The following is a 25470-nucleotide window of genomic DNA, read 5'->3' as shown; positions in this document are numbered from 1 at the left end:
GTGCATTAATGCCAGAGAGATGGGTTTTGGATAGAATTCCTTATTACTTTCAGTTAGTTCCTTAAACAACTTAAAAATAATCTGAGAAGTATCTAGAGTTGTAAATAAAAACTCAGAGCAAAGTATGTTTTTCCAGGGTTACATTAAAATGTTCATAAGCGAGACCTATGTCTGCTTAAAAAGAAATACCTGGATCCTGGGAACTACCAACTCTTCAGCCTCAGCTCTGTGCCTGGGAAGATCATGGAAAAGATTCTCCTGGGAGCTCTGTTGAGGCCCACGGAGGGCAGGAGGCGATTCGAGACAGCCAGCAGAGATTCTCCAAGGGCAAGTCCTGCCTCACCGACTTTCTGTGATGGAGTGACTCCAACCTCGTATGGGGGAAGGGCTATGGATGGCATTTCTCTGGGCTGTTGTAAGGCCTTGGACACGGCCCCCCAGAACACCCTTCTCACCCACAGAGAGGTAGATTTGCGGGGGGTGTTGGGTGAGTGTCTGGCCAGTGAGGTGTTAGTTGGGTGGTTGCTGCCTAGAACAAGCTGATCAAAGGGAGCAGCTGATGAAGTAATTTTGGATTTCGGTACAGTTTTGATACCGTCTGTCCCAGGGCCCTCCTGGAGCAGGGAGCCGCACCCCCCCCCCCCCCCCCCCGCCATGACGGGCCCCGGCCCCCCCCCCCACCCCCCCCCCCCCCCCCCCCCCGAGCGGCGGAGCCCCGGCGCCACCCGGAGGTTCGGAGCGGGAACTGCAGCCCCGCCACCGCCCCCCGCGGGGGGGAGTCACACGTGGGGGGAATAGGGAGGATGGGCGATGGCTGGGGACGTGGCGGCGCAGGATCTGGGCGTCCCCTGGTGCTGGCAGGCGACAGGGGGTCCCGGCGGCGCCATTGGGGGGGCCGCGGGTGCCCTGGGAACCCCAGCGGGGCTGGGGGGACAGCTGGGGAGCCGGAACGCGTGCGCGCAGGGCGGGTTCCGGGCGGACCGCGCGGGGAGGACCGGAAGCGCGGCCGAGCCCGTTGCCGTGACAGCGGGCCCGGGGCCGCCATGGAAGCCGCGCTCACCGACATGTATGACCAGGCGTTGCTGGGCATTCTGCAGCATGTCGGTAACGTGGAGGAGTTTCTGCGCGTCCTCTTCGGCTTCCTCTACCGCAAGACCGACTTCTACCGGCTCCTGCTGCGGCCCGGGGACCGCCTGGGCTTCCCGCCCGGCGCGGCACAGGCCATGGCCCTGCAGGTACCGGCGGGGCCCGGGGTTGACACGGCCTGGCCGTGCTGGTGGCCGGCGCTGACCCCGCCGCGGGGCCGAGCCGAGCAGGCCGTGTTCCTCCGTCCGGGCAGGGCGGGGGATCTGGGGCGGCAGTCGGGCAGCACAGCAGCCCCGGGGGCACCGGCGCTGCTCAGAGGGGTGCAGGAGGAGGGAGAAGGTGGAGGGTGCACCACCGTGGGCGATGGCGGCAGCGTCACCCTCGTAAGAGGACGAAGAACCTCGGGGGCAGGCGGAGGCTGCGAGACCCCGGTGGGAAGAGCTGGGGCACTGGGCCGCAGAGGGCTTACGGTGGGGCTTACGGGAAGCCGCCATCAGGAGCCCTGGGAGCAGGGAGCCCAGAGAGCGGCCGGCGGCAGATGAGGACGCGGGAGTCGTGGGGGGAGCGCGTCTGGGCTTCGCTCAGCGAGAGCTTGTGGTCGGCACGAGGCTGGCCCCGCTCCTGGACGGGAGGGGCAAAAGCCCCGACCTGCCGGGCTCGCGGTTGGGGCGGCTCTAACTATGGGCTCTTCTGGTCTGTTATTAATCTTCATTAGCAGAGAGCAAAACAGCTTGTGAGCAAAACAGGGTGAGGCTGGGTTTGGGGTGTTTGGTGTTTGTCTGCTCGGACTGGATGAGTTTTCCTTCCCAAGTGTGTCAGGCCTAGGGCGCCGTGGGCAGGGGGATGGGGGCATCCCTGCCCCTTCCTGCGGTGCTCCGTAGCACACGGGGGTCCTTGTCACCCCCCAGGGCAGCTTCTGCTGTGCGCTGCGGGCAAGGGGGGATCCCAGAGAGGGCTCAGGCTGCACAGGGAGGGCACGGAGCACAAACCACTGGGCAGAGGGGCAGCGCTGGTGGGGGCCCCGTGTAGTGTCCCCCTGGGGCCGTTTGGGGCTGGGCACGAGGAGGGAAGTGCAGTTCTGGCCACAGCGTTCCTGCCACAGGGAGCTGTTGGTCAGGGCAGCCTGCTGGCTGCAGCCAGAGGGACCCAGAGCCTAGGACAGTGCAGAAGGGGCCCCTCCCTCATCCTGGCTTGGCTGCAGCCCAGGGCATGGACATGGGTCTGAGGTGTTGCTCTGCATGATCCACGTGGGGCTGGCACTCACCTCTCTGCTCCATACCTGGTGAGAAAGGCCAGAGTGAGGGGCACAAGTTTCTGTCCTGCTGTGGCTGCGCTGGCAGGAGCCCTCCCTGAGCCATGTCCTTTGTCCTGCACCTCATGGGCCCAGAAGAAGACTCGAATGGAGCAGCACCATGGACCAGGCATGCCAGTCTGCTACTGGAAGCACTAAATCTGACTCTAAAACATTGATGGGAAGTGAAGGAGGACTGTGTTTGACACTTGCACACTTTCCAGAACACGTTTACAGTGCCAATGCCCTGGCACTCGAGGGGAGACACTGCAGCCCCTTCAGGGAGCAGGCCCAGGGCCCAGGTCATCGTCACCCCTCACTGACCTCCTGAGTTCACTTCTGACCTCCAGCCTGCACTGGACAGGCATGGCCAGGAGGCAGGTGTGGGGTGGGATTGCATCTCCTGGGGTTACATATCCTCCAGCCCCAGCTTAGGGGCTCTGAGTCTGTTTGGGCACAGCTTCTCCTGGGACAGTTCATTCTGTTTGCTTCTTGGAGGCTTGGTCTGAGTTCCAGGCTTCAAATGGCCCCTAGGTGAGCCCTGGAACATGGAGTGAGGAGAGATTCCCTGAGAGCCCCTTCCCAGCTATGAGCCAGAGCTCACCACTCTGCTTTTCCCTGGAGTAACCAGCCCTCTTTGCAGGCTGGGGTGAGGTTGGCTGCCAGAACATGACCGAAGAAACAATTCCAAAATGCTCCCAGGAGCCAGGCTGTCTCTGAGGTGTGTTTGACACGGCTGTGGGACTTTTCAAAGAGTCATCAGTAGGTTTTGTTGGTGACTGAAGCAGCTTGGGGTAGGGAGGAATGTGTGATGCCCAGAGAGGCAGGGACAGGAAGGAATAAGTGCTCCAAGTGTGTGCTGCCATCCTCTCCTTCTCCCTGGTGTCACAGGTAGAGCTGGTGGCTCTGACTGCTCAGTTTACTCTTTCTCTTCCAGGCATTCCGAGTGTTTGAGCGGATGGCCAGGCAGGATGATGAGAAGAGGCGCCGGGAGCTGGAGGCAAAGCTGAGGAAGAAGGAGGAGGAGGAGGAGGCAGCTGCAGCTGCCGAGAGGGTGAAGCTGTGCCCTGCAGCTCAAGAGGTTGAGGTGGAGACAACGGAGCACATCCCAGCACCAGATGTCGGGGGAGCCGTGGGCACAGAGGAATCAACTGCAGCCCAGGGTGCCGCAGCCCCCAGCTCTGTGTCGGTGGAACCTCTGGGGGCTGCTGCCCCAGCAGAGTTGCTGACGTAAGGATCTTTTACTTTCTTCATGCTCCTGGTAGGGGGGAGACAAAACCACAGACAGGGTGTTCACCGTTTCCTGCACAACCCTTTTCGGGGGTTTGACCTTCCTCTGCAGGCACTCGGCCCTTCGGGAGACTGTGAAGATTTCCCGTACGGGCTCCCATGGCCGGAGACATCACGTAACTCCCTGCAAGAGGGCAGGGGTTGTTTTTCTGTGGGTGGTTCGGTGTCTCCTGCTCTGCTCTGAGCAGGGGAAGTGGCACAGCCCTGTATGCAGTCCTGCAGAGCTGGGCTGGGCCATGTGGCTCCTCCATGTGCTGGCTTCAGTGAGCAGTGTCCGTTTTCTGGTGCTCGCTGATGGAAGTCCTGGCACCTGCCTGCAACTCTTTTGTCAGTGTTGGACTCCTCTGCCAGGCCTGGGACAGGCGGCTGCAGCAGCAAATGGGTTCGGAGCCCTCCAGAGGTCTCTGGCCCAGCCCTTGGCTCAGAGCAGGGCCAGCTTTGAAGATCAAGCAGGTACTGCAGAGTTTTCTCTTTATCCAGTCTTGATGGCTTTCCAGCAGGGCCAAGCAGCCTCCGTTTGTACAGAAATGTCCTTGTGTCAAAGTCCTTCCAGGGCTTCTGAGGCACTTCCAGCCTGACTGTCTGCTGAGCAGGAGGAGGTGAGCTCGAGCAGGCTGGCGAGGCCTCTGTGAACCACGTACCTGAGTGCACATCCTGTGCAGGTCTCTCTTGTCCTTCCCTGGGCATCAGCTTGACCCCAAGCCGGGGCAGAGCTGCCCAACCCTCGATCAGGGCCTCACACCCCTCAAGGTACAAGCTCCTGCGTCTCCTCACTGCCCAAGTCGAGGGAGCAATGCCATGAGCAGGCCGTGCAGACCCTGTCTCCTCCTCCCTTCCCTGTTGTGTCCTGTGGTCAGACCTCACGCAATGGCTGCACTGCCCTTCTCTTGCTCGCTGCAGCTGTCCTGGCCATATGTGGGGCTTCACTGCAGCCTGTCCCTGCTGTCCCACTAGTACTTGGTGAGGAGGGCAGCTTGGGCTGGTGATCTCTGTCCTTCCAGCCAGTTTTGGACATATCACTGGGGAGAGCAAGGCACCAGAGGGAATCAGGGTCTAGTGGAAGAGCCCCAAATCCTGGAAGGACTGGGATGCCCAATGCCTCTGAGGAACAGAGAGGATTTGCAGCCCTGACTTAGGGACTGTCAACCCTTGGCATATGGAAGGGACAGTCTGAGGACCAAAATTTTGGGGGCTATGGGACAATAAGTGGTAGGAGTGTGGAGGTTTAGGTTGGATACTAGAAAAAGGTTCTTCCTGCAGAGGGTAGTCGGGCACTGAACAGGCTCCCTCAGGCAGTGGTCATGGCCCCAAGGCTGCCAGAGCTCAAAGAGTGTTTGGACAACGCTTTCAGGCACATAGTGGGAATATTGGGGTTAAGCCCCCTGAGCAGGGCCAGGAGCTGGACCTGATGATCCTTGCGAGTCCCTTCCAGCTCAGGATATTTCATGGTTCCATTATTCTAGGACAGCGGTCGAGTCAGGTCCTGCAGCCTTGACTGGACACAGTGGTGGGGCAGGGCCCGAGCGTGGCAGCTGTCTGGGCAAGGGAAAGGGTATGGGCCGTGCCTGGGCAAGGTGCCTGCCCAGTCACCTGGTCTGATGGGAGGAGGAGAAGGGACTTGTGTGTAACTGGCACGCATTCTGCAGGATAAAAATAAGCCAGAAGCCAAAAATGAAATTACCTGCAAAGCCTGTGCCAGAGCTGTCCTGTGAAAGGGGGCTGCCGGTCTGACACCTCTCCCTGTGCGAAATTAGCAAGCCAAAAGCCCTGTGAGAGCAGGCCTCGGAGCTGGCCTGGGGGTGTCTAACCCAGCTTTATCCCAGTGGAGAGGAGAGGGAGAGACTGGAGGAGCTGGCAAAACCATGAGCAGAGGGAGCTGGGGTGGCCTGAGTGCCAGCTGCTTGTGCCCCTGTGCAGGCCACGTTTGTTGTGTTTTGCCCCATGAAATTTCCTCTCGGGCTTTTTGTTGTGAGGCAGCAGCTGGTGCGAGGGAAGTTAAGCTGCCTGAAAACTGATGTCAGGGCTGCAGGAAGGAAACTGGAGGGGTTAGGAAGGAAGGTGAGGGGCAGTGTGCTGCCAGAATGTGTCTGATAGCAAGTGTGCTGGAGCCATCAGGGATGGTTTCTGCTGCGGGTGGTGAGAGCCTGGTGAAAACTCAGCCCTCACACGTGCCACCCTCTGAGTGTGTCCTGGCACCAGTGGAAAGTGGCCCCTGTCAGACGTCAGGCACTCGGGTGCTGTTTTGCAGCCTGCAGCTGTGGCATCAAATGCCAAGCCCTGCTTGGCACATCTCCCCTTGAAAAGAAGGTACCTTCAGCCAAGTACGGGTGCCCCTGTGGCTTCTGCCCTCCCGAGTGGTCTCTTCCCCCTTTGCTCTTCCTGCTCCCGCCACCCCAAACTCTCTGGTTGGGTGGAACACCCGCACCAGCTTGGTGGCTGCCCAGTTTGGGCACGTGGTGGGTGAGACCAGGCACAGGAGGCTGTGTCCCAGGAAGCTCCGGTGGTTTCCAGGCCAGGAGAACGGGGTGTCTGTGGGCTCGAAGTAGGGTAGAGCAGCCCACGGGTTTGTCATTGGGCTGTAGTTGGTTTCGGTGCCTCTGGGGGGCACTGGAGCCCCCCGAAAGGCTGCGGGGGCCGGGCGGGCGGCCTGGCCAGCCCCCGACAGACTATTAATAATTTAACCAACTGCTTAATTCTCCACAGCCCTTTCTGAGCAAAACCCAGAGCTACCAGCCTAGGTATGAGGGGCGCATGAGTAATGTGCAACTCTGGCAGCAGGAATGCAGAAAAGAGCTTAAACAAAAATATTTTCCATCTCCCTTCCTTCCCCCCACCCCTCCAGCCACTGGTGAAGAAAACCACTGCCACCAAAATCTATATAAAAACTCGCTCATTCTGTCAACCTGACGGCTCTGGGAATGTAGGGCAGGTATGATCCCAGATCTGCCAGCTCCCATCAGAGCCTTGTGCTGCGCCTGGTTGCTGGGGCACTGGTCGGGAGCCTCTTGCAAAGCACAGCGAGCTTTTTCAGGGCCGATCCAGATGAATCAAGCCGGCTTTGTGGGTATGGAGGTTTGCAGGGCTTGGTTTGGGGCTCAACCAGGTCTCCCCGAGTCCCTTGCCTTCCCATCCTGCAAAAGGCAGGTGAATTGGTTCCTCTTTGCTGCCCTGTAAACACACTGAGGACTGAGGTGTCTTTGGGGTGACGCTCATGCCAGGAGCAGTGCTGAGGGGGACCAGAGGTCTCCGTGCCACAGAAGAAGCCGGGTTCCTCTTGCAGCTGCCCTGAGTGTCCTGGCCGTCCTTCCCTGGCTGTCACGGTTCTCTTGCTGTCCCCACCTCGCTGGGAGGGCAGTGGGGTGCAGGCCTTCCTCACACCCCACCATGGGGCTGTTCATCCCAGGGCTGGCATTGCAGCTGCACAGTCCCAGGTCTGGCTCTTCCCCCATCTGCTCCCAGAAGCCATCCTTGCCTGAGCTCAGCTCCTAATTTTGAACACCTCCGCTGCCCAGCACCCTCCCCTTCCCCCAGCTTGGATTCCATCCTGCATATATTTGCCACACAGCATTTAAAATAGAGCCTGGCAGCCCACGTGTGGCACTGCACAGCCCGGCCTGTGCTTGTGCTTTCTGACTCCGGTTCCTGGCTTCCCTCTGCTCCCCAGTATGAACTGGGGGGAAGCTCTCATCCCACTATACTGTGAGTCCTGTCCCAGGGCTTACTCCATGTATGAGCAAGAGGTAGGAAGGGGCAATCCTGGGAGCCTGTGGATGATGGTGAATGTCTCACCTTCATGCATTTCTCCATCCAGCTTTTGTGTCTCTTCCAGGTGCTTCAGCCAGGTGTGCTCAGGGTGGGGCAGCTCTGGTCTGTACCTTAGAGACCAGCTGGGCAGGTGAGGTCTCTCAGAGGAGGATCTGTGGGTGTCACTACCCCCAGGGCTGGAAATGCGGCCAGTGGGACACAGAGCACTGGTGGGTGCTGGGTGGGTGCAGGAGGGCATGCAGTGTCTCGTCCCCGAGGAAGGTTTTGGCTGCTGCTGGGGGATCTGCCACAGTAACAAGCAGAGCGGAACAAAACCCTGAGTTTCCGAGGCCTCAGCCATTTGCCTTCTGCTGCGTGGAAAAGGAAGAGGCAGCTGAGCTGAGGAGGGGCCTCTTCATGGCCCCACCACTGCCTTGTGGGGCCTTGAAGGAGACCTTCCAGGTCTTACAGGGTGTGCGACCTGGGGAAGGGACTCCACTCATCCTATGCACACAGTGCCATTGTGCCAAGGAAGGGAGCAAACAGGATGCTGTTGAGCCCCGGTCACATGGTCCAGGTGAGCCATGCTGCAGGGCCAGTCCCCCTGACACTGCTCCACCATCCCTGGGAATGGGTTTTGGGGCTTGGCAATGACCTACAAAAATCCTCAGTGTGTGCCCTGGCTTGCTGTCCCTGGTGAGCAGAATTGACTCAAATGCATTAATTGGTGAGCTGACTCCTGACGCTCCAGTTCTCTCCTGAGACCCACAGCTCCCATTCCCAGAGCCCCTAGACTTGGGGTTAACCCTTTGCGAGGTTAACACGCTGGGAGCATCCCCGGGATGACACAGCAGCACTCTGGGAAATTTCCATGAGGCTCCTGTGCGAATCTGATTCGACTTAGCAACGGCTTGGCTTTGCTGGAAGCCCAGATGGCGTTTTGTCATTGCAAGGTGCCTGCAGGATGGGCTTCCTGGCAAGGCTGCAGCCTTCTTGGGGTGCTGGGAATGGGAGTTTTACTGCTGGTCACCCTCAGTAGGGGAGCAGGGCTGTGCAGAACAGCTGTTGCTGCACACTGCTGACTTTGAGGCCAAATTTGTTTGACTCTGAGGTGGCATTCACCCAAGCTTTCTCCTCTCAAGCGTTGTCCAGGGGACAGGAGGAGACCCCTTAGACTCTCAGCAGGTTCTGTCTGGCACTGTCCAGACCAGAATCTGGTTAAACTGGTTTCCTTCCCCACTTGTCCCTGTGGACCTTCCTGCTGAGCTCACCTCAGAGTCTGTGCTGTTCTTCCAGCCTGACCCAGAAAGGTGGAGCTGATCCTGATCCATATTTAAGGAGAGTCTGTCCTGGTTCTGATTCCTCTTGCGCACGTGGGGCCGTGCGCGGGGAATTCCCCCGGCGCGGCCAAGGCCTGTCACGATCAGGAGCCAGACGGAGCTCGGAGAATGGCTTGACCTGATACAGCCAAGCTCCATCTGGCCCCATATCCTGTCTCCTTTCAGCAGCAGATGCTGGGGGAAGAGGAGAAGAACAGAATGAGCGTGCAGTGATACTTCCTCTATGTTTTCACCCTGCCCTGACACATAGCACTTTTCGAGCACTTGGTTCTTCAGTCTTTGGGAGGATTATTTTCCCTTTTCTCTCTGAATTTCAGCCCTCCCGTGCCTGAGGGCTCCTCAGCAGTAGTTCGGGTGAAGAGGCAGCTAGTGGGTCCCCATTTCCCTTCTCCACAGTCTTGGAGGTTCTCCTGTCATGTTGATTTTCTCCTTTCAACCTGTTTTTAGGTTGAAGAGTCCTCATTTCCATGGTTGTTTCTCACTTGAGCATCCTTGTGCTCCTTGTCCTTCATGATCCTCTCGTGTTCTGAGGGCCATTCACATGCTCTGCCTGTATGTGAAGCCATGGGGTTTTTCTGTTTCCTACCCCATTTCCTTGCTCCTGGGTTGTCCCGCTGTTGCGATGAGGCCAGGAAATCCTCTTCCAGCCACATGGCACATGCTGCAGTCAAGTGATGACATCAATCAAACTCTTTTTGTCCCCTCCCAGCACTCCCCAGTGCTGTCAACCTTTCCAGGTCCGAACATGAGCTTCACAAAAGCTTTGTGTTGATGAGACCTCCTTCCACCAGCACACCCCAGCATGTTCTTGGCTCCTCATGTTGCACTGAGGCTTTTGGCCCATGTGGGCTGCAGCACTGCGTGCGCAGTGCTGTCATGTTTGGTTTCTGGGAGGGATGTACTGGGTAGTACTGGGGGAAGCAGGGAAATGTGACTTAAGTCATCCCTGCCAAGTGGAATCTTTCTTGCGGTGGAGAGAGGCCATTCTGCCTGCTGGAAGAATTGTTTTAATCCACATGCCTTCTCCCATGGTGGTGGGAACTCAACTGCTTGGGAAGCATCTTTTCAAAGGGCTGAAACGCTTGAGCTCAGGGTGAGATCCCCCAGCCCTGTCTGGTGCAGCCCTCAACTGTCCCAAGCCTTTTGCAGATGGTGAGGAACCAGTTGGTCCAATTTTCCAGTGTTTTCACAGAGAACCAGGCTCCTCCAGTTGGGTTGCTGAGATCAGCAGTGGAGTGCCAGTTCCCCTGTCACTTACTAAATCGCTTAGGGCTTTGGTTGCCCTACCAAGGTACTAAGCTCCAAAATTAGGTCCTGGGACCAAAAATAACTAAATTAAAACCTATAAATTCTTCTCTTAACAAGCAGAAAATCCCAGTGCTGGAGACCGAGGGACAGCATTTTTAGGTAAAAAAGCAGTTACTGTTTGCTTGGTATCGCAGTGTTTACCAAAAGGGGCCTTATGTGGAAAACTACCTTGATTGGGCCTGTTCGTATTGGTGGTGGAGGGGTCTGAGAGTCCACCTTGTCCTCTGCTCCCACAGCTCAGTCCCATTGGATTCCTTTGGCCTCATCCCCTTTTTCCAGAGGAGCTATAATTGACTCCAGCCTGGTTGGCTGCACGTAGGTCTCTCTCACAGGAGACCTCTGAATTCTAAGGTTGTATAAGCTCTCTGCAAACAATAAAGATCCCAGGGGACTTTTCTGGATGATAGTGTGTCCTGCTGTCCTTGACCTGAATATCCCAGCAGTAGTGAAATTTAGCCCTCTGGTGCCAGCGCTCCAACGCTCTCCTGCGAGCTGGCGGTGGCATTTCAACTTGACTAATGTCAGTAAGTTGGCGCTGTCAAACAGCTCTGTAAATAACTCGGGAAGTGAAGGGGAAGGCTAAAAGCTCTCCTGAAGAGTGTGAGCTTGGAAAAGAGCAGGGCTCTCCCCTGGCAGGCAGAGAGGCAGAGCAGCTCAGTGGGGCTCCAGCTGTGGAGGAAGGGGATGGATTTGTTGGTTGGCTACTGGGTTGAGCAGCAAAGGCATCATCTGTGCAGGTGGTGCCTTGGGCACCTGGTACAGGGGAGCCTTGGCCCCTTCTCACCACATCGTCAGGGCTTGGTGACACAATGGATTATAGGGGAATGTGTCTTGATGGGCTTGGTTTTTTGGTTGTTGGTCGCATCCTGGTGATAAGTCAAAGCTCTGAGGCTTCCTGAAGGTGAGGAGACCTTTAGAGTACAAGCCTGATTAGGAGTGGCTGAGGGAGCTGGGGGCACTCATCCTGGAGAAAAGGAGGCTCGGGGGGACCTTCTCACTCTGCAACTCTGACAGGAGGGTGCAGCCAGGTGGGGGTCAGATTCTGCTCCCAGGGAACAAAGGAAGTTGAGATTGCATCAAGTTGTGGCAGGGGAGGTTTAGGTTGGATATTGGGAAAACTCCCTCATGGAAAAGGTTGTCCAGCCCTGGACAGCCCTGGACAAGTGATGGAGTCCCCATCCCTGGAGGGATTTAACAACCATGTGGGTGTGGCACTTGGGGACATGGCTTAATGGTGGCAAGTGCTGGGGAAACAGTTGGACCTGATGGTCTCAGAGGGTTTTTCCAACCCAAACAATTGCATGATTCCATGATCTCTGTAATGATGATGATGGGCACTGCAGGCTGGAGCCCGGACTGCACTGCCTGGCTGGGTTGTTCCTCAGGTTTTGGGGTGAGGGGGAAGGCACTGGCTTCCATTTTTCACACTTTTTTTTTTTTGTGACGGTAGGACCACCGAGCTGTGCAGTGCAGCTCTGGAGGTGTGTGCTCAGGATCCCCAGGGTAATGGGCTGTGGGGAACCGCTGATGAACTTCTCTCCACTTTGGGGGTGAAGGGGACTTTTTCCAAAACTGGACTTGGGGAGTTCTTCTGCAGCAAACCGAACACACCTGGTCTGTAAGAAACCCTGAGGATTGGGACGGCCCTGGACCACCACTGTGCTCGGGGCTGGAGCTTGCTGCCAGCCAAGGAGTGGTGGAGAGGGTCGGGGTGGATCAGAGAGGATCAGAGTGGATCCTAAGGCTTACTGACTGCGGCGTGACTTGAGCTGTAGAGGAAGGGATTTGGCATTCAGCTTGCTTAGTGCTTTGCCAGAGGCCTCATTAGCTGAAGTGCTGGTACAAAGGAGCCTTTGTGGAGCCCTGGTTGCCTCCTGAACCCCAGCAAAGGTCTGGGAGCTGTAGTCAGCATCCTCCAGCCATGGCATTTCCCAGGCAGAACCCCAAGAGGCAAATTGCAACCGTCCTGATGTTTTGATGCCAAAAGATGTTAAGTCTGGAGGTGAGGGGGAGGTTCCTTCACAGCATGCCTGCAGAAGGAGCACAAACCTGGGATTTTCCACTCACGCAATCCCTGCAGCTTTGGGAATGCAGCTTTCCAAAGACATTAAACCTCTGCCTTCTGTACCTGTTGCTGCAGTTGGAATCTTGAGGAGCAGACAGTATGCTTGATCCTCTTCAAATTCATCTTAAAAGCTGGAGTTTTTTAGCTCTGGCTGTTGTTCAGCTCAAGCTGAGGCTTGACAGCAGCTGTTTGGGGTGCACAGACCTTCCTGTGGCTCAATGCACTTTGAGTTCTCATTGGGAAGGCTAGGAGCCAGGAGTTCTGGAAATCTGTATTCCAGTAAGTCTGTATTCTGGTGCGCATGGTGGTGCCATCGGATGAGCGTGGCCTTTCCGCAGCGATGCAGAGCAGGCTCTGCCATCCCCCCGTCTGCTGCCTGTGCACTCAGCTGGCACGTGCCCCCTTCTCCCACCATGGTGTCTGGCCCAGTGGGCTGCATGCAGCTCCCTTAGTGCTGGGAGGGTGAGATACAGGTGTAGTGCAAGTTGGGAAGGAGGGAGCATTTGTGATAGTGTGAAGGCCTGGAGGCTGCCAAGGGCCTGACCAGCCACCCTGTGTGGGTGACCCAACTGTTGCCACAGCAGGAGGATGGTGGCTGCTGACATGGTGCTGGTTCCCAGCAGCCCTGTGCAACCTGCAGCAGCAGTTTCAAGGGGACAGACGGCGATCGCTCCTCATCCTCCTCTACATCACCCTCCCTGTTCGTGGGGGAGCCCACTGAGAGACTTTGAGCCAAGCAAAGCCAGCTGTGAGCTACGGGAAGATCTGAATGGGGCCACGATGCGGCCACAGCATGCTGGAGGCAGGACCCATCTCCCCACCGTGCCTTGGACCCTGGCGGTGCTGGTACTGGGAGCTGCAGCAAGGTGTCTACCTTGGAGCTCCGCAACCCAGGGCAGTATTCCCAGCCAAGCAGGTGGGACCAGCCCTTGTTGCAACCGGGCCAATATCCTGCAGCGAGGCTGGGTGCCACAGGCAACTGTGTGTTTCAGCAGCAGCTTCTCTTCCTGACCTGAATGTGAGGGTGCCTCTGTGAGTCCTCGCAGTGGACTGTGGGATGGCTGTGGGATTAATGATGCTGATGGATGAGACTTGCTCTCGGCTGCTGTCATGGAGCAGCAGCCTGGATCTAAATGTCTGCTCGTTGCAGTAAATGCCGCCTGGATTGACGGTGTGCGGAGCATGTCCTAGCAGGCCCCACTCGCTACATGCAGATTTGGGTTAGGCACGCAGATGCAGTGTGCCTGATTTTCTCTTTTCCTGCTTGCTCGGAACTTCATTATTAATGAGATCTTTCCATTCTTGGCAACCTCCCGAGCTTGAAGACAGTTTCATATATCGCACAGGGCCTCTGACAGTGGTTAAACACGGAGCTGGGGTGTTCATCTTGGGCTGTCTGCTGCCAGGGTGATTCTGTACACCATTCCCTCTGCTTCCCCACTCAAACGGAGGAAGGTGTGATGCAGGGGAGAGGCTGTCTCTGGCGGTTTGGATGTGCTTGTGGGACCTGATAGGATGTGTTGTGATGGCAGAGTGCAGGTAGAGGGGGACTATCGGAAATAACTCCCTCAGGAGCAGTGTTGCAGAAAGGGAGTGGATCTGAGTTTCCATTTCTGCCTATGCTGGATTGTTTGCCGTGAAAGATTGGTTGCCAGCCTAGCTTTCTCCCCACATCATCCCCTTTGGCCTTGGCCAGTTCCACTGCCCAGTTTTAGCTGTGGCAGTTGTTTCTCTTATCCACCCACCTTCACATCTGGCTTGACATGTTTTCCTTAAAGCTGCCTAAATAATTTACCTTGGCTAAGAGCAAACAGCAGTGCCAGCCCCAGACGAAGCTTTCTGAGAATGACAGTAACTAGAGGGTACTTGCTATACTGGACATCGAGCCGTGGCATGCCTGACTCTGCTGGATCCAGGTATTCCAGATTTCTGTCAGCCTCCTTCCTGAGAGGACGGGGTCCTGCCTCACAAAGCGGAGATGCTCTAGGCTGAGAGGATTAGTTTCCTTAAGTTCTGAAAATCCTTGGGATGTTTTCCTTCTTTTTTATGGGAAAAAATAGTTTGTTGGGATTATGCCCATATTAGCTCCTTCCCATGATGCTTTCCCACCGCTGCTCCTCCTGAGCCTCAGGCTGAAGAACAGCTGCTCCCATGCTGCTGTGCCTATTCCTCAACTTTTGCATTCTTGCACCCAGACTACTCAAAGAAGAGGAAATCAGTGAGCTGTGCTGCTTCTCCTTGAAACAAACATTAACCAGATCCTTTGGTGTGTTTGGTTCCTTCTCTTGGTTTATGTCCAATGCTGCTTTCACAGAGCTGGTGCCACAGCTGCTGGGCTCTGAGGACAAAAACGTGTTCAGCCAAATGTCCACAGAGCGAGGATCACTGTCACCATTTCCACATCGCTTGGCTCATTGAGCATCACCAACGGAGCTGGGAATCCCGGAGTAAGAAATGCCCAGAAATCTGTGTATGGGGCTCGACATGTGGCCCCACCCTTGGCCATCCAGCCTGCCTGCCAGGGCCAGAACTGCCACATCTCAGGGGGTCCTGTCCCCTTGTGCTGCTGCCAAGGGTCTCACCCTGCACGTAGGGAGTGGCTCTGGTCCCAGGGCACCCGTGCTGTGCCGTGCAGCTCTGAGGAGTGGGGAACAGATCGGCTACTTCTCGACAGTGCATTGTTAAAGGTTTCGCCTCCCCCAAAATGACACATTGCAAGCAAAAATAGAACAAGACAGAACACATAGACCCACCCCCACCATCCCCACCACCCGGCAGCCAAGTGCATGCGGTGCCAAAGTCTCAGGTTTAAAAGCTGGTGCTTTGTCACCCTCCCTCCCCTCAGCCTTGCCACCACCTGCCTTGGCCTGGCAGGCGTTCCGGCAGCCCGGTGGGTGACCATTGCACCGAGAGCAGCCATGCTGCTGGGATGATCGCCACCCAACCTGCCCTGTGCACTGGATCTGGCCTCCCTCTTCACCTGGTGGGTCTGGGGACGGGGACAGCTCCCAGCTGTGATGTTTGTGCCAGAGGTTCTCTCACCTGCTGCACAGTGGTGCTGTTGAAGTGGCATGAGGGATGCCTTTGGCCAGGAGAGCCACCTCCGGCATGGCGTCATGGCTCAGCCCAGCGTGCCGTGAGCCAGGGCTGTCTCCTGTGGATGATGAGGGAAGCTGCCTCCCAGCCAAGGAGCAGGGTCCAATTCTGGACTGCCGCCGGCATGTGCTAAGCACAGTTGGACCAGGCAGAGATCTGGTTGGAAAAACTCCAGGAAAGGAAGAGCTGCTCCCGAGGTAGTAGAGCTGTCAGCTGTTTGTCAGTAGCACCTAACGAGGCTGCGGCCTGCCTTCACTACCCTGGATCCTCCATGGCTTCAGAGCCAGTGTTTACACTTGCAGGAGAATTATCCAGACTTCATGAGTCCAACTGTGATCCTATTCTGGGACACAAAGCCCATTTACTCTCACATCCATGGATTTTTAACATTGGAAATGGCTGGAGCAGAGGTTGGTGGTGTCTTGGGGGAAGGGCTGGAGCGGTTTGGGCTGGGTGTTGGGGCAGAGAGGAGCAAAGAAGCCATGGCACCAGAACCCACACCCTCAGGACAGGCAGCCACGTCTGGAGAGTGGTTTAGGCATGAGGGGGAACTTCTCCCTCTGAAGCCAGATGAGCAGGGCTGGGGCACATGTTGCCAGCCAGGCTGTCAGGGCTGCAAGGCCGAGGCAGCAGGGCTGAGTTTATCCAGTGAGCTGCACGTGGAGGCAGAGGTGCCTGTGACACATTCGTCTGTCACCCAGCCCTGCCCCAGTAATGTCAGGGGGAGCTGGGACAGAGCTGTCCTGCAGGGTTGGTTGGACTGGGAGGAAGACTGCTGTCACCTGTACAGTAGCTACACATTGTGCAAACAGACATTGGACGTAGTCCTTGCAGAATGAGTTCTGCCTCAGTTTCCCTGTGGGAGTCACGCAGGGTGGCTGCTTCTGGGGCTGCTGTGAGTTCATGCTGAGTAAGCTCTGAGAGGGGCTATAACATCCAGAACCGCCTGGCTGGGATCTGCTCAGCCCCAGTGCTGTTCTGCTGAGGAAGAGGAGGCATATCCAAGACAGACCTGGTGGTTTTGTGGCAGCGAGTGGCTGCTGTATTTATCTGTGCTGAGGCCATGAGGCATTTGCAGCTGGTGTCTCACCATGTGTGCATTTGCACCGATGGGTTTCTCCCGTCTCTGATGCTCTGCATCTGCTCTCACAAGCTTTGGCTTGACCCGGGCCCTCTGCCTTCTCCTGCGCCCTTTGAGTTCTTCCCAGGAAAGGCCCAAAGGGGAACAGCCTGGGGGAAACAGCCATTTGTTGATTCTTGTCTGGTTCTTTGCTGATTGAGGGGAGCCACCAGCACTTGTGATGGCAACTCCCAGTTGACCCACCTTCCCCCACGTGTCTTGCTGGCAGGTTTGGGAAGAGCAGGGTGGGCTGTGCTTTGGCACCACTGTGCTGGAAAGCTGGGCTTCTCATGAAGGAAGGCTGCAGAGAACTGAAGGGTGCTGTGGGTATGACTGTGGGGTGTTGAAAAGCCCCCCACACTGCTGCCCCTGAAGGTCACAGAGGAGGAGAAAGTGGCCCACACCACTTAGCAGGAAACACCCTTTTAGGAGGAAAAAAAACCAATTGGGTTTAACATCGGGACAGGTTTATCCTCTGGTTCATCATGTGAGGGTGGAGGGGTGGTTTACCAAGCTGGGATGGAAGGCAGGAGCCCCGTGAAGCTCTGCCATGCCTGGGCAGACCCCACAGCTGGGGGACAAGTCCTGTGAGGGCACTTAACCAGCCAAGCTGTCCCAGGCTGCACACAGACCCTCCTTCCTGCCAGGGGCTGTTGTGGGGTGATCTCTGGGACAGTTGTGCCCTGAGAACGAAGCTGGGTGCCACCGCTAGGCTGGTTCTGGGTGGGGATCAGGGGACACGTGAGATGATGCTTGGGGATGTGCTGCTGCGTTTCAGTGTGTTTGCTTCCCGTAGAGTGCGCGTGGGGCCCCGCAGACCCTGTCGCCACAGCCCCTGGTCGCCTGCACCATTCCCCCTCTCGCCCTCCAGCCTGTTCAACTCCTACAATCTGGGGGCGGTTGGGAAGCGACAGCTGGAGCCAACGCGCCAGCCCGGTGCGTGCTGCCATGCCAACCCCGTTTCCATGGCAATGGGCACCCAATGGGTGACTGCCAGGCAAGGCCAAGATGCCTGAAAAATGATGTGGTACCCCCCGAAATGGCCAGCTGAGGGTGGGAGCCCGCAGATACTGCTGGTTTCAGTGCTGCCTGCAATGCCTCGGAGCAGATCAGAACCACCCTGGGCCACAGGTGTGTGTAACAGGGTGGGTGAAACCCACAGTGCACTCCGTGAAACCACTGAGAGAAAAAAAAGGGGGAGGTGTGTACAGCGCCTTTGACAGCCCCCTCCGACCGTCTTACAACCTAATTTAATTAAAATCGTTGGGTCTTACATAATCCTCAGGGTGCTGTGCTGCTGGAGCCACCCCCGCCCAGTGCTGGAGAGGGTCCCGCAGTGTGGGGGTGTCAGGAAGGCAGTGGGACACGGGGAGATATGCTCCCCAGGACCGACTGTGCCCTGGGGCTGCTCTTCACTGGCCCCCCTTACATTAGTCCCCGAGCCCCATGTTTATCCAGCTCCACGTTGAAGTCTAGGTGTGTATCAAAACATTTTAAAATAACTCTACCTTTTGTTAGCATTGCAGCTATCTTTAGAGGAGATTTGATTTTATTTGAAAGCCCTCCCTGGGAGGGTTCAGTGGAATAGATTGCCAGCCCAGCAGCTGAAAGGGACACGGGTGTGGCAATTTCCTTTCTTGGCTGGAAACACTGTATTAATTATTGCTTATTGATCTCATAAACCCCATTTTACCCCTGCAGCTGTCTCCTTGGCTTTCTTGAGGTTTCCACAGCTGGAAGAGGCAGTGTTGTGCTCAGTGTTGCTCATGATCCACTTTTCAGGCACCCTGGGCTGGTTCTTCAGGCATCCTGCTCTGCAGCTCCATCACCTCTGTGTCACCAACTGCCCTGGTCATGGCAGCTGGTGGCTTTCTCAAACACTATAATCAGGATGGGGAAAAACAGTGCTGTGTTTTCACAGTGAACTCAGGTCACGGCCATGGGCCACCACCTCTGCAGCCATGGCAGTGGCTTGGGGGACAGCCCACACCCCCCCATCACATGCCAGTGTCCCTGCTCCAACTGTGATGGAAGGTGGACCGGACGAGGAACTCTTTGCTGAGTGGAGGTGGCCAGAAAGGCGCCCTGAGCCCACCAGGGGCCAGCTCTGCACCTTTTGGGCAGCCAAATCATTTTGTGTCTCACCAGTTGTCCTGTCAGCAGCCTGACTGCCACTGTGGCACACTGGGGCGAGGGAACTGCAAGTCACCCGCGACGGGCAGGGTGGCCAAGGTCCCTCTGAGTCCTGGGGCTGCTGACCTGGACCTGCTTCCTTATGTAGAGCCAGCAGTGAAGGAGAGGCTGGGCAGCAGCCCAGTGTTGGGGATGCTGCAGGACAGCCGAGCAGAGTCTATGCCCTTCCTTTGGGCTTCTTGCATCCTGCTTTCAGGCTTCCTGCTCTCTCCAGGCTCTGATCTTTAACATGTCACCCCTTTCTCCCCCCACCAGGAGACAGGAACAGTTCCAGACAAACCCTGACAGCTACAATGGAGCTGTGCGAGAGAATTACACCTGGTCCCAAGACTACAGCGACCTGGAAATTAAAGTGCCTGTGCCCAAGCACATCGTCAAAGGCAAACAGGTAAAGTGGTGTTGCTGGTGTGTCTTTAGCATTTCCCTTTCCGTCAGGGTGCCCAGCTTTCCCGGGAAGCTGTGTTTGGAATGGGAAGGCTCCTTATCCTTTGTACTCCAAGAGAAGGGTGTGGTTGTGCTTTTTTCTCTGGTTTGTGTCTGGTGGGGACTGATGGTCCCAGCCTGCTCCTGTTCCTGTTGAGCTGCAGTGTCCTCTACTCTGTCCCAGCCAGGCTCTCTGGCACTGCCTGGCCCTTTCTGCACTTTTTCTCTCTGTTTCCATCACCTGCACACTCAAACATGGGTTTCGGAGCCTGGCTGTTGATGGATGCCCCTTCCTCAGTTGTGCCTCTGGTGCCTTCCATTTGGAAGTGGGAGCTGCTGGAGCAGCTCTTTTGGCACTGCAGAACTGCATCAGGCACAGCCTGTGTGTGGCTTGACCTGGTCTGGGTGGAAGGGAGCTGGTCTGGGGTACAGGCTGAGGGCCAGCCCCTCTCCTTGGCTGGCTGTGTGGGCAAGAGGCAGAGAGGTTCCTGCTTGGCTCAGGCAGGAACCTCTCTGCTCTGCTTGTGTTCACGTTGTTTTTCCTTCACTGCTTCTGTTCCCTCCCATGGCTGGTCTTAGTTGGACCCAGAAGTTCAAACTCTTTCGAGTGTTGCCCTCCCCATGGCTGATTCTGTATTTTTCCATTTGGGAAGCCTGTACTCCCCCACCTCCTGCTCTCCTCTGCTTCCAGGGCGGCTGAAAGGAGCACACTGGGGTTTGTCACCCGCTTCAGCCTACACAGCTCCTCGGCATGCCAAGGAGTGTCACTGGCAACAGCAGCAGCAGCAGCAGCCTGGGCCGGAGGGGTGAGGGAGCGCACGGCTGTCACAGGCACAGCAGGGCCCTGGGAGATGCATCTCTCCCAGCAGGTCTCTAAAACAAACCCAGGCTGTTTCTTGGAAGGATTCCGACCCATCCAGACGGATGTTCCATTCCTCCGCATCGTACTGCGATCACGATGCCTCTCCCTGCCCATGGAAAAGTGCCCTCCTTGCCGGGGGAGTTGTGTCCTTGCCAAAAAATCCACACTGGGCTCTGTCTGCCCTGTCCTTGGCCATGGAACGATGCAGAGGCCTGCAGGAGCTCGTGGGAGTGGAGCTTTCCTGACCTTTCCTTGGCTCAAGACTTTGCCGTCACTGTGGAAAAGTCCCTGCGCCTCAGAGTGGAGGGGGTTTCAGGACAGCCCCTTCCCACACCAGTGCCCATGGGCACACGACTCTGCCTGCCCTTGCCCTGATGTCTGCCCATGCTGCCCTCAGAGCAATCGGCTGTTCAGGCGCTGGACTTCCCTTCTCCTTGTGCTCTGTCTCCTGGTGTTTGTTCATGCCTCTTGGGGCTCCCCTTGGCAACTGAGTTTCCATTTCCAAGTGATTCTTTAATTCTTCTTCAGCCTCGGGGGAATGGGAGCAGACAGGCTGAGTCTTGGGCCAGAGCAGGAGGGTGCAGAGCCATTATAAAGCTCCATGGACTTTGGTCGTGTTGTTGATGGGTTCCTGTATAAGAGCAGCATTCCCCTGCATTCACACACCTTCATATTTTTAAAAAATTATCAGGTTTTTGGCTTTTGCCTGCCCAGGTGAGATTAAAAATCTCCCTATTTGGTCCCTGGGCTCAGAGTCTGCCCAGCTCTAATGCTGCTCACAGTCTTCCTTATGACACTTTTTGGGATTTGGGCTGTTGCTATGGCACATTTTTGCTCTGGTGAGCTTAAGGTTTCCTTGTATGGAGCTCAAAAAAAGTGTCCTTGGAGCAGGAATGGGCGATGGAGTAGGTGGGAGCATCTTTCTCCCTGGTCCCCACCTATCTGATCTACTTATGGGTGCAACAGAGGCCCACCTATCCGAGCGCTTAAATAGAGATAATGACTCTCTCTGCTGGACTTGGAGGAGACAAGCTTGATTCCTCTCTCAGTCTGTGTTTGCTTGTTTGATCTGTGTGGGTGGGTGTGGGCGTTCCGTGTGCACAGAAATCGCCGTGGTGTAAAAGCCGTGGCACAGAGCTGAGAGCTGGCTTCCCTTGGAAGCACTGAGTCAACCAGGAGTTTTGGGGGTCAGAGGTGCTCATAGGGAGTGCATGGCAAGGGACAGGCAGCCTTGAAGCCTCTGGGGTGCTTTCAGGGTGATGTGTTCCTTGCGGAATTGCTCTTGGCCTTCCCCCAGGTGTGGACTGTCCACAGGCACCACCCTGTGCATATGTGAGTCCTCTCAGAGATGTCCCTCCATGCACAGAGGGGCAGTGCTCTCCAGCGGGGTATGCTCTGCCCCTGTACCCTGTCCCCGCTCCTGGGGGGTTGGTGTGCCAAGCGAGACCTTCTTGCTGGGCAGTTATAGAAACAGGTGTTGCAATTGCTTCTCACTCTGGCTGGTTGCACAGTGAAGGGACTGGGTGAAGGCTGCCCAGTTTGGATCCCTTCTTCCATTTGGGTTTCTCTGCTCCCTCTCCCAACACCTGGCTGGTCCCAGAGCCACCTCGAAGCTGCCCCTTAGCTCCAACAGCTGCCTTGTGCTGGGAATAAAACCCCTCTCACATTTGGTTACTCCTGTCCCTGTGGAGCCCAAAGCCACAATGCTGCATCTGTGCCTTCCATGTGTCCAGCCTCCCCAACCCTCCACACCACAAAGAAGCCCCCTCAGAAGGTGACTCGGGAGTCACCTTCCATTTTTTCCCTGGACCCCTTCTGGACAGGCCCTGTGCCGTTCTGGGAGCCTGGCATCAGCAGCCCTGCCCTGCACCCGGGGACCTGGGCGGGTAGTGGTGGCGGAAGGCAGAGCCTCATCCTCACACCTCATCCCTGAAGTGAGACCTCAGCCCTGGGCTGGAGGGAGCTGCTCCATGCTCAGCCCCTCTGGAGGTGTTTCCCATCCAGGAGCAGCTACTCTCGTAGAGGCTGTCCACAGCCACATGCCGGGTGACAGCCAGTTGTTCTCTCCCATCCTCATGTTTTTTCCCTGATCCCCGGTGACCGTGGTCTTGCTTCCCACCATTGTGTCAGAGCTTAGTCCTGTGTCACCCTGTGCTGTGTGCGCTGAGCCTCCTCTGCTCCTGCCAGAGCCCTGGCAGCTCCCTGTCACACACAGCAGGTTCAGGGGCTGTACCCAGGTGACATCAGTCAGACCCGACCATGGTGCCCTCCCTTGCTGGAGCAGCTCTGCCTGTCTCCTGCCTGCATGGAGCTAGTGAGCCGCTGGAAATCTCCTAGGTAATGGATAATGTAATAACATTTCAAATGAGATCTGCAGAGCGGGAGGAAGATCTGGGGGAACTCTGGGAGAGAATGCAGGCAAATCTCACCGCAGTCTCCTCCTCTCGGGCCAGTGCTGGGGGCCACAATCCTGCCCCTTCCCAGCCAGGTCTTCCCTGCAACCCCTGGCCTGGTGCGGGCTCTGCTGGCAGCAGCTCAGCGCTGAAGGGGACAGGAGAGAGCATATGGTCTCTCCGGAGACCAAGGATACTGCGTGCCTGTCACAGGCTGCCTCTGTCTCCCCAGGGGACAGTCATGTCACCTGCGTGGCAGGTCGGAGCAGGGTTCCCCATATGGCTGCTGTGGGCGGGAGCTGGCCCCATTCCTGGGGACAGAGCTGTCCCCATCGCAGGGAGCGGGGGAGCCGTGCCGGGGAGCTGTGCCGCAGCATTCCTCCTGCACGCGGCCCCTCCTCGCACGCCTGATGGGAGGCCTGGGCCAAGCCCAGAGCTGGCTCCAGCAGCAGAAGCAGAGCCAAGGAGTTTGCTTTCGGCACAGTGCAGCAAAGGGGGGACGAGCTGCTGCAGCCCTGGTGTAGGAACCCCCCAAACTGGCCCCGCTCAGCCACCAGGATGACACACACCCATGCCCAGCTCATCATGGTGACAGAGTGGCACACACCCTGCTCCTAAAGAGCTTCAGTCACAGCAAGTAGGTGCCAACCTTTGAGTGCTGTGTGGAGGCCTGTAGCATTACAGGTACACATTTTCTCTGTGGGGAAACTGAGGCACTGGGTAGAACCAGCTGCCTCGAATCCTTCAAGGACCCCAGTTGCTGAGCTGTGCTGCCTTTCCTCCTTGGAGAGGTTCCCTCACTCCTCCAAGCTGTCACTGTTTGCTATGAGATGACAGCGGGATTCCCACCCTCCCGCTGCAGGCAGTGCTGGAAGCTCTTCTCTCTCTCATCCCTGGCGAGTGCACTTGACCCCACACCCCAGCTCACACAGTGAGAGGGCAAGCAGGAACACTCCGGATTATTGTCTCTCTCTCTGTGTTTCCAGGTGTCTGTGGATATCAGCAGTGGCGCAATTCGCGTAGCGGTGCTGGAGGGGAGCAGCCAGCATGTCCTCATGGAAGGGAAACTCACCCACAAGATCAATACGGAGAGTTCCCTGTGGAGCCTGGAGCCCGGGAAGTGCATTTTGGTAAGGGCAGTCTGCACCAGCCATGTCTCCTTGGCTTGCAGCTGCACTCGGCTTGACCTGGGAAACTGCAGCAGCTGGAAGTTTGAACCAGGTGGAAAAGGCTCAAGAAAAGGCTTCTTTTCTGGGAAAAGATATATGTCTGGCTTTGCCTGTCCAACATCTGGCTCATGCTGTCCTTTCCTGTGTGCCACACCTTGCCTCCCTTGCTCCTGAGGTGCCCCTTGGGGTGCTGGCTGAGCAGCACATCTGTCAGGCTGGGCGAGGGGGTCCCCAGCTCCAGCTGCAGGCGGGGGAGCACAGCTGTTACCTGGGGGTCATCACTGTCCCCGATCCCAGCACATGCCCCTGCACTGCAGCGCCGGTCCTGCACACCTGGCCTTGCTGACTCTGCCCTCTGACTCTCCTGGCCCTGCTCTGGCCCTGGCATCTTGGCAGGTGCCTGTTTCCTGCCATTCCTTTCTGTCCTGCCATGGGATTCCTACTTAACCTGTTTGAAGTGGACACTGTGGCTCGTTCTCTGTCTGCCTTCAGCAGGCCTGTGGTTTGCTGTGTGACTGCTGCCCCAAATCATCCCCGTCCAAGTGGTCCAGGGGCTGCTGGCACCCAGCTGTGTGTTAATGGTGGATTCCCAGCCCCAAACCTTGTTTCTGGTGTGTTCCAGATGTGCAGGCTGAGGGTGTGAGTTCACCTGTGTCCACAGCTGGAGCTACTGTGGGGGCTCTGCCCATCGTCCTGGGATCTCAAGTGTCAAACAGTTCCCAGACTCCTGTGCCAGTTTGGAGGCCAGGATTGTGCTGGGAGTGGGATTTTGCTTCCTGTGGCCATCTTTGCCCTATCCTTTTCCAAGCAGAGTTTCCAGAAGAGTTTCAGGAGTCCTAAGGCTGTCGTTAGACCCAGGAGGGGATACATGCCATCCCTGTGGGGGAGGGAGCAGGCTCCAAGCCTTTCACCCCATGACACAAGAGTGTCAGCAGATGGGCACCCAAATCCAAGCCCCCTGAATGGGAAATGGAGTGGTAATGTGCTGCCAGACTCGGGAATGCTGCAGATGGTGTGTAGGGAGGCTGCTCAGTGTCACCCAGCCACTGCCAATCCGTTGGGATGTACCCCAAGTGACAGACTGGGTTCAAAAGCATGAGTGAGGTCACTGCAAGGGAGAGGAGATTCTCCGATGCTGTCAGGCTAGTGGAGGGATGTGGAAAAGGAGGTTGTGGCTTCTTTTACATGCATTTTGTAAATGTTCATAAACATCTTGAATATTAGCTAATCTGGGAAAAGAAACAATCCTGGAAAAGTGTAAACTTGTTGAAGAGGAGATGGCCCAACGGGTGGCTGCTCTCCAGCACGGAAGGGAGTCCCGGGTGGGTGTTCTCAGGATCAGCAAGGGAGGTGATGGGTCTTCAATACCCGTCAGAGGCTGGGAATGGTGTAGGCGGAGTGAGACTTGGGGCCTTCTGAAGTGGCCACGGGCAGCATGGGGAGCAGAGTGGGCCCATCACCCCCAGTTCCAGAGCTGGGTCTTGCCTCGAATTAGCATGAACCCAGGGTTGTGAGGATCTCCAGCTGGCTGCCAACATATTGATGGTGGGGTGAGATCTCGCTTGAAGAACTGTAAGGTAACTGGAGCAGCGTGAGGAATTCTTGCCCAGGAGCATCTCCTTTTCCCATGCTCAGAGTAGCCAGAAGTGGTTTGCGACTCCTCCTGATTCATTCATCAGGAGACACCCACCCTGTGGGAATGAATTGCTTTGTTCAGTGCCTGGATGGGGCTGTTGGGGTTTGGTTGGGGCTGACGGGGCGTACAGACCCTTTCTGTACCCCCGTTTGTGTATAGCTCCGTGTGAGCTTCAAATGCAGCTGTTGGGGATGTCTTCCTCCTGCAAGGTGCTGCCTGGCTTGCCTCCATTGGACCCAGGGATGGCGTTCCCTGGCAGAATGATGATGCAGCCAAAACCAAACTCACCCAGTGCCAGTGCTGGGGTTGTCTGAGGAGATCCTGCCCACCTCGGGGACTGCTTGGGACTCCTCGGTGCTGCGTGTTTGTGTTTTGTGAGTTGAGGTGATCCCTGCAGCAGAGCTCAGTCTGTGCACCAAGGGGGTAAAATCTCTCCTGCTTGGTCCTGTCCATC

The 25470-nt window shown here is 56.7% G+C and overlaps 2 protein-coding genes across 2 annotated transcripts in view; one reads left to right on the top strand and one right to left on the bottom strand.

Moving 5' to 3' along the window:
* LOC113995197 overlaps positions 1 to 25470 on the bottom strand; it is a 196712-nt gene that overhangs the window by 12843 nt on the left and 158399 nt on the right. The window lies entirely within an intron of this gene.
* NUDCD3 (NudC domain containing 3) overlaps positions 920 to 25470 on the top strand; it is a 29760-nt gene continuing 5209 nt past the window's right edge. The window contains exons 1-4 of the mRNA XM_027734844.2: positions 920 to 1235; positions 3315 to 3607; positions 18789 to 18921; positions 23198 to 23341. Coding sequence (XP_027590645.1) covers positions 1044 to 1235; positions 3315 to 3607; positions 18789 to 18921; positions 23198 to 23341 — 762 coding nt within the window. The 5' untranslated portion in view covers positions 920 to 1043. The remainder of the gene's footprint in view (positions 1236 to 3314; positions 3608 to 18788; positions 18922 to 23197; positions 23342 to 25470) is intronic.

The sequence above is a fragment of the Pipra filicauda genome, unplaced genomic scaffold, assembly GCF_003945595.2.
Source record: "Pipra filicauda isolate LSUMZ 115617 unplaced genomic scaffold, ASM394559v2 scaffold480_size458065_pilon, whole genome shotgun sequence".
NCBI lineage: Eukaryota > Metazoa > Chordata > Aves > Passeriformes > Pipridae > Pipra > Pipra filicauda.
This window is presented reverse-complemented; position numbering and strand designations above follow the sequence as displayed.